This window comes from Ahaetulla prasina, chromosome 10 (genome assembly GCF_028640845.1).
Source record: "Ahaetulla prasina isolate Xishuangbanna chromosome 10, ASM2864084v1, whole genome shotgun sequence".
Lineage (NCBI taxonomy): Eukaryota > Metazoa > Chordata > Lepidosauria > Squamata > Colubridae > Ahaetulla > Ahaetulla prasina.
The window spans coordinates 23,412,400-23,424,450 of NC_080548.1; the positions used below are offsets into that span (position 1 = coordinate 23,412,400).

General features: G+C 39.6%; 1 protein-coding gene across 1 annotated transcript in view; it reads right to left on the minus strand.

The window, feature by feature from the left end:
* Positions 1–214: 214 nt before the first annotated feature.
* LOC131204549 (uncharacterized) overlaps positions 215–12,051 on the minus strand; it is an 84,313-nt gene continuing 72,476 nt past the window's right edge. Inside the window, exons 26-32 of the mRNA XM_058195937.1 lie at positions 9,757–10,358; positions 8,026–8,590; positions 6,007–6,602; positions 4,697–5,267; positions 3,576–3,775; positions 2,412–2,792; positions 215–1,466 (exon numbers count right to left, since the gene is read on the minus strand). Coding sequence (XP_058051920.1) covers positions 1,185–1,466; positions 2,412–2,792; positions 3,576–3,775; positions 4,697–5,267; positions 6,007–6,602; positions 8,026–8,590; positions 9,757–10,358 — 3,197 coding nt within the window. The 3' untranslated portion in view covers positions 215–1,184. The remainder of the gene's footprint in view (positions 1,467–2,411; positions 2,793–3,575; positions 3,776–4,696; positions 5,268–6,006; positions 6,603–8,025; positions 8,591–9,756; positions 10,359–12,051) is intronic.

Sequence of the window (12,051 nt, forward strand, 5' to 3'; positions counted from 1 at the left end):
TTTACTAGTATACAGATTATGAATGATCTGTAGCTCAGCTGATGTGCAATAATATAGGGCTTTATAATCTGTAATCATTTTGTGGTCAGTGTGAGCAACCAAATTGTGAAGGATTTCCCTGTGTATGAGCAATATTTATTGCTTTTAAAAGAAGTGGGAAGCAGCATTGATTTATCTAATCCAACTTTATTGCATTTTGAAATGGAAACAATATCTTAGTTGTTTCTCCTTCACATTTGCAATAGTTAAATCTCTGAATGAATTAGTGCACAGGGTTATTGTAATATTTCGTGCTGCACAAGCAAGCGTTTTAAATATTAAACAAAAGGAAAGTTGCAATTTAGGTGGGAACTTTGGGTGGGAGGAATATAGGGAGGACAAAGCTTATGAGCAATTTGCAGTCAGCCCTGCAATTGCCTAAACTACTTTTATGATTATCTAGTGTGATGAGTAATGTTTTCCCACCAATCTTTGCTGGAGGTTGAATTAAGTGTACCTTGGTTCGACTTCACTATGTCCGCAGGCTAAGCTTAAAAATGCAGGTGGGTAGTTTGTTCTCCAGCATATTCCACTCATAATGATAACTTATAGCCTGAATTCACATAACACATTTAACTTCTTTACTGGATTATTTCATTTTCTGCATTTGCACAATATATTCAACCATAAACAAATGCATTCTTGCAGCTAAGGCACATGATGTAAAGCATAATTGTTAACCTAGGCAAAAGGAGATGAAATCCTGAGAAGAAAGATTACGTTCTGAAGTGTTTCAGGCAGATATTTCTCTAATTCCTTGAAGTATAAGAAGTGGGAGGACATACAGCAGAGTTAGATTTGCAAGATTCTACTGCTATAGCTCGTCTCAATAATAGTGGTTTCAGCTTTCTTGTGATTTCCTGGTCTGATCTTCCTAGTGAGGCTAACATTAGTTCCTCCAAAATGTAGAAATTAATCAAGTTGTCTGTTCCATTGAAAGTTTATTCATGAATTTAGAGATTCTGAAATGTCACTTTTGAAGGAGGTTCAGAGATGACCTTCAAAGAAAAGCTGAGACTCTGGAAGATCCAGATCTGCTTCTTCTAAACAAGTATTTGAGCATATGCTACACAAAATGTTAGGCTTCCCTTGTGCTTAGCTGTTACATCAGTTCGCAAGCACAGATGGAACAATCTAGAAGCAATTTAAAGGAAATCTTCCGCCTCCCAGGACTTGAGTACTTCATCAAAATTATTTGTTCTCTCTCCACTGGCCAACTTCAAGTCATCTAAATGGTCTTTGTTGAAGTTTCCACAGGTGGCACATAGCTTCCCTCTGAGGGTCTCCTTGGCTGCCATTGTCACCATCCCGTCAGGATGGAGATAAACTTGCACTTGAGAATCATGGTCAATAATAATTTTATCTTGAATTTTCCTCATGGACACAGGGCTGTTCTCATATGGCAGCGTTATTTTCTGACCATTTATCTGGAAAACATGATTGAGGTAGGAAAAGTGTTAGCAACCTGAAAACATCCCTACCCCTATTTTTAAACATTTGTTTTCTTCCTTTGAATCTACACAAATAGTCCTTGGCTTAATTTCAAAATCTTCTGCAAGAGCTCAGATGTCTTGCAGACAGCAGCTGTGTAGAAAGAAAAGAAGATATTTGGTATAGACAGAATAGGTATCTTCCCCATTTGCACAGAGTCGCTGAAACATCTGCATACTTTTTTCATCAGGAGTCAATTCATTCATTTATAGCAGTTGCTGGATATTATTGTCTAGTTTTGAAACGTAAGCGATGACAACTTGGTTAGCTTTACTGATTGTATTGATTTGTTGTTATAGAAATGGCTAGTTTATAATATTATGGAAGCATAAAAAGTTGAGGTTCAATGCCTTATTCTATTGCAAGAGAGGAAATTGGAAATCAATATTTTCTTGTTTCTCTCTCCCCTCCTCACATTTCTTTCCCCGTCTCCTTCCCAGTGTCCTACTATTTGCTTTTGTATTTTTGTATTTTATTTTATAATCTAATTAAAAAAATTAAGTAATTGAAAGGGGTTTCCCAGAGAATCTTACAACTGCACCTTTAATGAAAAGTCAAAGAGCATTCCTGAAGATGGCAGTGACAAAATTTTCCTGTACAACAGAGGAGTGTCCATTAATTCAACCAGAATCTAACCTGACTCAAGGGAGACTTTATCTTTCATTCAGCTACTACCGAATTTAAAATGCAACTTTATTATTAAAATATGTAAAAATGCTTAAGGGTAAAGTATAAATTGTCCTATCAGCTCTCCAGTGCCTTTGGCATTCTCTAGCCAGAATTTATGAAGGACTATTCTAGGGGTGGGGTGGGAGGAAAGACTTTGAAGAATGTATGTTGAAGGCTACTAAGTGTTTCATTAGCTCTTGATTTTCACTTACCCAAAACCTTTCTCGGTTTATAATCTGAATGGATCCACCTCGAAAGTAAAAGAAGATAGATTTTCCAACCATCATCTCCTTTGTATAATCCTTTTCAATGTTCGCTAGCAGCCTGAACCAGGAGGCAGAGTTCTGGTCACAAAGAGAAGCGATTTCGTAGACTCCACTGCAGAAATATCTCCCGGAGGCACCATCGAAAGAAGTGATCTGTGCTTGGGCAGTGAGCTTGCATTGAGCTTCCAGCGTCACGCAGCCACGCAGGCCTTCCCGAAGGGCACACGTCTCTCCAAGCTGGCAGCTGCTTTCTTCACACTGGAGCTGCCCTGCTGACCGGCAGGTGCATTTTTTTGTGCAGCCCTTCGAGTAAATGTGCTCACCAATCTATTGAGCAAAGTCCCGGAATCAATTACAATAAGAAAGGAAAAGCATTCCCTCCTTCCCTCCATTCTCCCAATTTTTAAATTAATGTAATTGTAGACATGAATTCATGTTAAAGGTCCCATAACCAGGGACAGCAACAGAGGGGTCAGAAGAGTTACTGTATAATAATAGCTACTATTTGATGGTCCTGGGTAGATTAGGATAGATGGACGGTTTCAAAACTTTGAACAATGAAATAAAATAATATAAAATATAAAATAAATATTAAAAGTACTACATAAAAATATATCTTTTTTATGGGATTACATAACCTTGTCAGTTTGGCCATTTTACTGGCAGATTACCAAACAATGGTGCTTTTCTTTTCCAAAGTCCCATTTTTAAGTTATTTCCCCGCTGAATACAGTTTGTCCTTGATTTATGGCCACAACTGAGCCCAAAATTTCTGTAGATAAGTGAAACATTTGTTAAGTGAGTTTTGCCCCATTTTATGACATTTCTTGTCACAGTTGTTAAATGAATCACTGTAGTTGTTAAGTTAGTAACCTGGTTGTTAAGTGAATCTGGCTTTCCCATTGACTTTGCTTATCAAAAGGTTGCAAAAAGTGATCGCATGACCTCAGGACACTGCAACCGTCATAAATATGAGTCAGTTGCCAAACATTTGCCAAACTGTTGTAAGTCGAGAACTACCTGTAGTCTGGCAGGAATCATTCCTAGTCTCCATCTCATCAGAAAAAGCCCCTTTCTGCTCTCAGCCACATCGAGGGAGAGAGAAATTACCTTGAGGTAGGCTCCACCATAAGTGCAGCCACATTGCTTCATGGTTACACACTGAGATCCATCAAACACATAGTCCTCATCACACTGACAGCCTTCAAAGCAGTTCCCTGAGCACTGACTTGGAGTAGATAAGGCGGCACAGGTGGAATCACAAGTTCTGGTACATGGCTCATAGTGGCTGTGGGCCGGACAGGTGAGAGCTGTGGAAAACAGAAGAAGCAAATAGATTAAAATGGCTAGGGAATTCCAGGAAGTGAAGTCCACATCTCCTAAAATTGCCCAAGTTGAGAAACACTGCTCTAATGAAGTGTTAATGACTAACAACCACATCTTCCAGGGGAGGAAAGTACAATCTAGGGAGGCATGTTGTTTCCATGGAGCAAAAATCAAAGATGTAGTTAAGAACCTAAGAAAAAAAAAAATAGGCCCACAGATTACTACTCTTCCCTCTTCCTTCACATTGGGACGAATGACACAACAAAGAACCATGAGTACAATATTGAGAGATTATAAGAAACTAGGCAATAAAGTTAAGGATTTTGGAATAAGTATCCGTGTTTTCCTGAAAATAAAACCGGGTCTTATTTTCTTATTTTTAAATGAAATAATACTAATATTTTTAAAAATGATATAAAATTAAATATAAAATAAAAATATTTAAAGAAAAATAAGATGTCTTATTGTTTTCCCCATGTATTTTAAGTGTCCATGGGAGGCCCACTTCTTCTGCTTCCTCGTGCTGGGGCAGGAGGTCTCGCGGCCATGGCACCACAAGCAACCAGATGGAATGGGTGGCTGGGCGGTTACACAGGCACTTAAGAAGGCCTTATTTTGGGGATAGGGCTTATATTGGGCACACACACAAAAAACATGGTAGGGCTTATTTCTGGGATAGGTGTTATTTTTCGGGAAACACTAATTGCTAAAACAATTCTGGAATCCCTTTGAATCAGGATGCATCCAGGCTTGGTTAAGCACCAGAGGATTTTAGGATTGAAGTGGTTGTGAACTGGATAGCACAGCCATGAATAAGAATAGTAAGGCAAGGCATAGGAGAACAGATTAAGACATTTGAGGCACAGAGTTGGTTATTTATGGAAAGTAACTTCCTACAAACTTACGGCAGAAGGAAGAACTTCTCCAGGCTCTAATTTTGGCGCCAGATGCCTGGCAAGCTGCTACATAGGCTTGAAGACTTCGACAAAGAGATTCTTGAACCTCATTGGTTGTACAGGCCTCATTCAAACAGTGTTTAAAATATTGTTCAGGGTTCACCAATGAATGGCAGTCTATGAATGGACCTGTCTTGGATGGGATCATTCCACAGAAGTTCTCAGCTTCATATTTTGTCTTTTGGGCTTTGTTGCAGATGGGACATTTGTCCCCGCAGCCGTCAGAACAAATTACACCATTCACAGGGACCTTCCAAGAAGCCGCAAATTCTTCCACATTTTCAGTGAGTTTTCCATTAGGTAGCATAAAGTCATCCTTCGGATCACCATTGAAGTTGCCAGCCAGGCCACACATATGACCCCTGTAAGTACTGGGAACAGAAACCTGAACATATGCAGAAGTATCATATAGGACCGTGAGGCCAAAGGTTGTGTAGATGAAGATGTTGTTCCCTTCTTGGGTGATCCAGAATTTCCCATCAGCTACATTCATTGGCAGGGTATACAACTGTCCATCCACCTGTACCAACAAGAATAAAAATTGGGGATAAGTGCTGGTTTTGCATGCATAGAATGTAATGCTCATTTCACATTGCTTCATAGCAGTAATTAACATCCATTTTTTCCTTCTTCACAAGCCTGGAAAAAGAATAAAAAGCAGCTTCTCTTATGATCTTGCAGTCATTCTGCATTAGCAGAATCATCAGATGTAGAAAGCATGCATTTAACTCCCAAGTCTCTCCTCCCCATTTTTTTAAATTTTTTGGGGTGTCAAATCCTGAATCTTCTGAGATTAAGACTATAATGTCACTGTTGAATGTAAAACTTGAGTTTTTCTGCTTGCGAAAGAAATTGCGAAAGACCGGCCCGCAGTGCCTCTGCCAGCAAAACAGAGCTTGTGAGGGCCGCGTGCAGGCCACCTGAGCTCCATTTTCACTGGCAGAGGATTGCCAAAACAGAACTCGGGAGCCTCTTTTTGCTGCCAGAACGCTCATGCCACCACAGTCCCATCATGCCCCCAACACGTCACATCATGCTGTCCATGTCCCCTCCTTCCCCCGAGGTCAAGCACAAACCAGATGCAGCCCTCAATGAAATAGAGTTTGACACCCCTGAACTAGATGATGCTTGCAATCCTTTCAGCTCTACAATCCAATAATTCTAAGATGGGATCAGGTAGTTGTGGCCCTTCTCCATCACATTACTTTCACAACTGCATTTTGTAAGGCACGCAGTTATCTAATGTGTGGTTCACCTACCATTGCCTGCCACATTACTCCCCTCTGAAGGGTGATTGTATAACCATGAATGAAGACTTTCAGATTGTGGATTAGAACTAAAGGACCATCACCAAGCTTCTCATTCTCTACCCACACAGTGAAGTTCTGGAGCCGAGGGTTGTGCTGGCAGACTTGAGCTAAGGTGTAAGTACAGTAGCCGTAGAGTTCAAAATGCCTTCCGTCAAAGGAAATGAAATGAGGGTCACCCAGTGCAATGGCCTTTCCATAGCCTAAGGGGTGGCAGCCTTGGACGCCCTTTACAATCTTGCATTCCTCATGAGCTCTACAAGAGAACTTTTGACATTCTATGGTTGCGTTATCCATGCAGATGCACTTTTTCTGGCAGGAAGTGGTGGGATAAAACTCTTCTCCCAGCTTGTAGTATCGGCCTTGATCAAAACAGCCACATTTGGCCTTTGAAACACACTGATCCCCACTGCGGATAAATCCAGAGTCACAAAAACATCCTTCCAGGCATGGAACATCACACTTCTGCGGTGAGATGAGGCTCTTGCATGTGACTGGACAACTACTGCCACAGAGCTCATAGTGGGTATTAGGTGGGCAAGAAATACCTGAAAAACAGAATAAAGAGAATGTTGCTTATCAAATTATCACAAAGAAGAGGGGATTAATCTGTTTTCCAAAGCACCAGAAGGCAAGATAAGAAACAATGGATGGAAACTACTCAAAGGGAGAATCAAAATAGAACTAAGAAGAAATTTCCTAACAGTGAGAACAATTAACCAGTGGAACAGTGTGCCTTCAGAAGTTGTAGGTGCTCCATCACTGGAGGCTTTTAAGAAGAAACTAGACAGCCACTTTTCTACAATGTCATAGGGTGTCATGTTTGTGCAAAGGGTTGGACTAGAAGATCTCCAAGGTCCCTTCCAACTCTGTTGTTCTGTTAAATAGATTCTAGGTGAAAATAATTATGCTACTTTTTCTTAGAGCAGTTTTCTTCATTCTTGCATTCTTTAATGGACTAGATACCCATTCGTAATGCTGGCTTGAAATTCCAGCTTTTACAACACTGAGGAAGCCTGACCTCTTCTTATGAAATATTTTATTCAGAAAATGTACACATTAGGAAAAGTAAGCCAAAAAGGGGTACCTATGGAGAAGAGCATGCATGAAAATGTCTGTGAATATTAAAATAAGTGTATTCCTCGGAATGAATTCGTGGAAAGGGTAGAGCCAAAGGGGAAGTGAAACTTTGATTGGACAAGACAAGATATTTTATGTTGATACAGTGGTTCTGGTACTAGCCATTTAATATTTCTGTATAATGGGTTGAATCTAAGCTAAACTTGTTCCACCTATGTCCCATTAATTTGCCATAGGAAATCAATATTTATTACAACTACAGTAACTATGGTTGCACCCATCTCAAAAAAATCCTTGAGGCATTGAATTGAAGCAATAGATCCATGAACAACAGGTCAGAGTTCAAGATGTATACTGTAGAATTATACTACAGTAAATACAGAAAAAAAAGTGTGGTGGGGGGATTAAAACTGGGTTTAAACTCTGATAAATATAAATGTTTTCTGATCTGTAAAGTTGCATTCAGGTTGCATTGTTAATTCGCAACCACTCTGATGCTTAATATATTTGGGGAAAAGATTGCTCTTGTTTTAATATTTCTATTTAAATATTCTATTTCTATTTCTATTAATATTTAATATTTCTAATATTTCAATGTTGGGCCTCTTTCCTTTTTCCAATTCTGCCTGGTGATTTCTGTTTATCACAGATCCTGGATCTCCAGATCTTGGAACATTGCCTTGCTGATCCTGCCACCATTTCAGACGTGTTGGGCTTCAGCACATCTGGGGGGCACCAAGTTGAGGAAGGATACTGTGATATAAATGAGGCTTTTCATCAAATGACTCTCCCATTTCTATTCCTGGATTTAGGCTCTCTTTCCTCTCTTATGCCAGCTAAACTTTCCTCTCTTATGCCAGCTAAACTTTGAATGCAGGAGAGAAGACTTACTGCAGAAGGAGGGTGATCTCCATTCCTCAACATGGATGCCTTGAGCTTGACATGCTGTCACGTAGGAGCTGATGGCACTACAGAGGGCCTCATGGTGACCTTGGTATACGCAGGTGTCATAGACACAATCATCGAAATAAGATTGAGGATCAATGGCATCTTGGCATTGCCTGAAAGGCCCACTCTTTCTTGTAAGAATCCCACAGTAGGATGGACCCTGGTAGGTTCGTTTATCAGCATCACTGCACACTGGGCAATTTTTGGTGCACCCAGAAGAGCAGCCAGGAATATCTTTCAGCTTCCAGCTGTTTGCAAATTGAATTTCATCCTCTGCTTGTGTTCCATCTTTCATGAGAAAGTCATCATTTTGATCTTCATTGGCATTACCACAGAGGCCACAGAGTGCATTGGCATAAGAGTCGGGAACGATGACCCTGGCATAGCTGTACCAGTCAAAGCTGACACGCAGATTAAAGTCTGTCTTGATGAAGCCGTGAACTCCACTCTGGTAGATGCTCAGTTTGTTTTCATAGGAGAAGGGTAGTTCCACATAGATGCCATTGACCTGAATTAAGATACAGGAAAAAATAGTCAAGGCACTAACAATATTTTCAATCTTAAGAGTAGGTTTGTTCTTGTTATCTTTCAGACCAATCATCTCCTCTATTCTACTCCATGGGCTGTTTGACAAATAAGCAAAGTGAGTAATCTATCATTATATAATAACAATAAATTTATACATAGCCAAAAAAAACCTAAATAGGAAATTGCAGATGTAATTCAAATTTGGCACTAGAAGATGAAACAGTATAACAAATAAAATAAGTTGTAAATATTACACAAAACAATTAAAACACTAGCTTATTGATAACTGAAATAATTTCTTCACTAGTTCTCATGAAATTCTCTGAGCCTAAGAACAAACATTCTGTAGACGTTTCTAAGATACTGCAGAACATAAATAAAAATATATATTTTATGATATCAAATAAGTGACTTCCGACCTCCCCATTAAACCAATATTCAGTTGGGAACTGATCAAAATCAATTGAAAGCTCTTGCCTTCAATATTTTCACTAAGAAATAAGAATAAATTCTGTATATATGCCTAGTGTTCAGGATCCTGTATTCTAACCCTATTCCATTTTTATTCCCAATATACCTGCCTATTTTAAAGTTTTGAATCTTGATTTCTTGATTATGAGCTACTGTAAAAGACTTGACACCACTAGTAATAATTATGAAATACATTGCTAATATACTTCATAACTAGTATCTTCAGTAGGTCTAAATCGGGAGCCAGCAGTCTTTTTAGATTGAGTTTTCGGGGGAGTTCCATTTAATCATATGCAGTTTTGCTTTTCTCATAAAAAGTCTTGCATGAGACTTCTAAGTCCGGAAAACCTGGATGATCTTTTGGGATTCTACCATGCAGAAAATTATTTTACTATTTCAACATTTATACTGGGGGCATGAACTTAGAGATGATAATATTCTGGCCTCTGCAAGTCCCATATACTGTATCTGACCCCTTAAATGTATCCTGTACAATCTGCAACTATCATTCCACCCTGGTTTGGAGAAATCATAGCTAAACTCCATAGAGCAACAAGAACTAAGATATGTTGAGAACTTAACACCTATGAAGCTTTTATGCCTGACAACTTGAACCTTGCAATGACTCATATTTTTATAAGCCATTCCAACAGCCCCTTGGATTAGTTTATGTACCTGGATCTTTTGGGGAAACTCTTGGCTCATACTGATGGTAAAGTTGTAGATCTCCAGGGTCACCACTTTGGTGAAGGACACCGCCTTGTTGCCTCGGTGGTTATTCTCCACGGTGACCAAAAATGGTGTAAGGGAAGGATCCTTGGAGCAGAGCCCGGCCATTTGGTAAATGCAGGTTCCCATGAAATTGTATTTCTTCCCATCAAAGGTTGTATAGTGAGGGTCTCCGGTTCCTATGCAGGTCCTGTAACTGACAGCATGGCATCCCCGGACACCATTGACCATGCTGCATTTTGTCTTGCCCTTGCAAGAAGACTTTTGGCATACAGCTTTGCCTAATTTGGCATCACACTTGCAATGACTCTGGCAATCTTCATCTCCCCAGAACTCTTCCCCTGCCTTATAGGTCACACCTTGGTAAATGCAATTGCAGGTGTCCACCGGAACACACTTCTCACCACTGCGGACAAAGCCTTCGTCACACTGGCAGATTTGTGCACAGGTGTTTTTACAGGTGCTGGGAGCAGAACGGTCAGAGCAGGTTGCTGGACAGGCAATTCCGCAGGCTTCATAATGGCTGTTCTCAGGGCAGGATATTGGGACTATTTAACAAAACCATGGTTAAAACAAGGTTAGTGGCTATTGACATGCACTTCATTACTGAGAAAACATCCTATGTATCGAATACAAAATGACAAGAGATTCATATCAGTTCTGGATAATCAAAGGTGCAGCAGGCTTTCCTTGTGAGATTTTGAAAGATAATGCAACAGGAAGTCTTTTTAAAGTTTTGGGAAGAGAGGAAAGCATCTTTGTGAAGGAAACTCACCTGGTCTGCATTGTAGGAGAAGAATTGTGTTAGCTTATGAGAGGAAAAACATCAGAAAGAACACATTCTATTAAAAAGCAGAAGCTTTTGTGAGCTGCGGCACCCTTCATCAGATGCAAAGAGCCACAAAAGCCAACCCCTTTTAATAAAATTGATTCGTGGGATAGGAGGGCTGAATAAGCAGTGGAAAATTAATACAGGAATGAGGTGGAAGGAAGAAGGAAGGAAAACACTTTTACATCTAGTGTTTCTCAACCTTGGCGGTTTGAAGTTGTGTGAACTTCAACTCCCAGAATTCCCCAGTCAGCCATGCTGGGAGTTGAAGTCCACCCATCATCAAACTGCCAAGGTTGAGAAGCATTGTCTTACCCATTTAGCAAGAGGAGAAAAAGATAGTCCTTTCCATTTCATCCCCTATCTCTAATTTGCTAGCTAACAATACATTATTTACAGGGTACAGGGAACCAAGGAAGGAAAAAAGCAAGCCTATCTATTCTTTTATTTTGTTTTTCTTTTTTTCTATTCCTAAAGTTTGGATGGGTTAAAGTTGGGTGGATTGGTAGGAAAATAATGAAACCATGATCATTTGGATTTGGGCTTACAACCTTTGTTTCTAGAGTTAGATTCAGTTATATTGTTGGGTTTAGTTTTTTATTTGATTGCTGCTTTGGAAGTGACTCAGTGTCAGACATGATTAGAGCAGCATTTAAGCCCAAATAAATAAATATCCAAATGCAAGAGAAATGCATATCGATTTAAAGGTTAATCTTGCCTATAAACATTTGATTTAATTGTCAGTTTATTTAACAAACAGAATTAAACAAATTCTGCAGTCCTAGCAAGCCAAAATTCACTCCCATGTACATTGCATGAGATTTAATCCTGGGAAGAGGATCCAGGCCATACAGGCTGAAGAAAACTTGCCCAGAGGGAATGCATTTGTAAGCAAAAACTCTACACATGATGACCATCTTATCTGCACCTGCGGCAATGTTAATCCCATTTGGTTTTGGGCTCTGCTGTTTTACAAGGATCTCGCTTGCTATATTTTTCCTGCTGTATCATCTTCCCTTCTGGATCTCGGATTTACATCACTCTTTCCTCTCCCCCTCTGAGCTTCAGTGACTCCACTGCATCTCAGTGCTTCTACTCAGAAGAAATCTCCACTGGCTCCCTTATCTATTTTCAAAGTATGCAGTGCATGTTATATTTAATGGAGGGATACAACTTTACAGCTGCTAATCTGCCATGCCAGTTTTCTCAGGAAATGGCAATACAAAAATGAACTGATAAGCAGACGGAGGGATGGAGAGAAACAGAGCATGTAACTGTAGGTAATTCTTTTGTTCCTTTTTTCTGTAGAGTGGAAATTAAAGAATTTTTTAATACTTAAGGTTGTATAGTGATTGGAGCCACCATACATTGTCTTTGCATTCTCCTCCTGGTTAACTGCAAATAGACTCTAG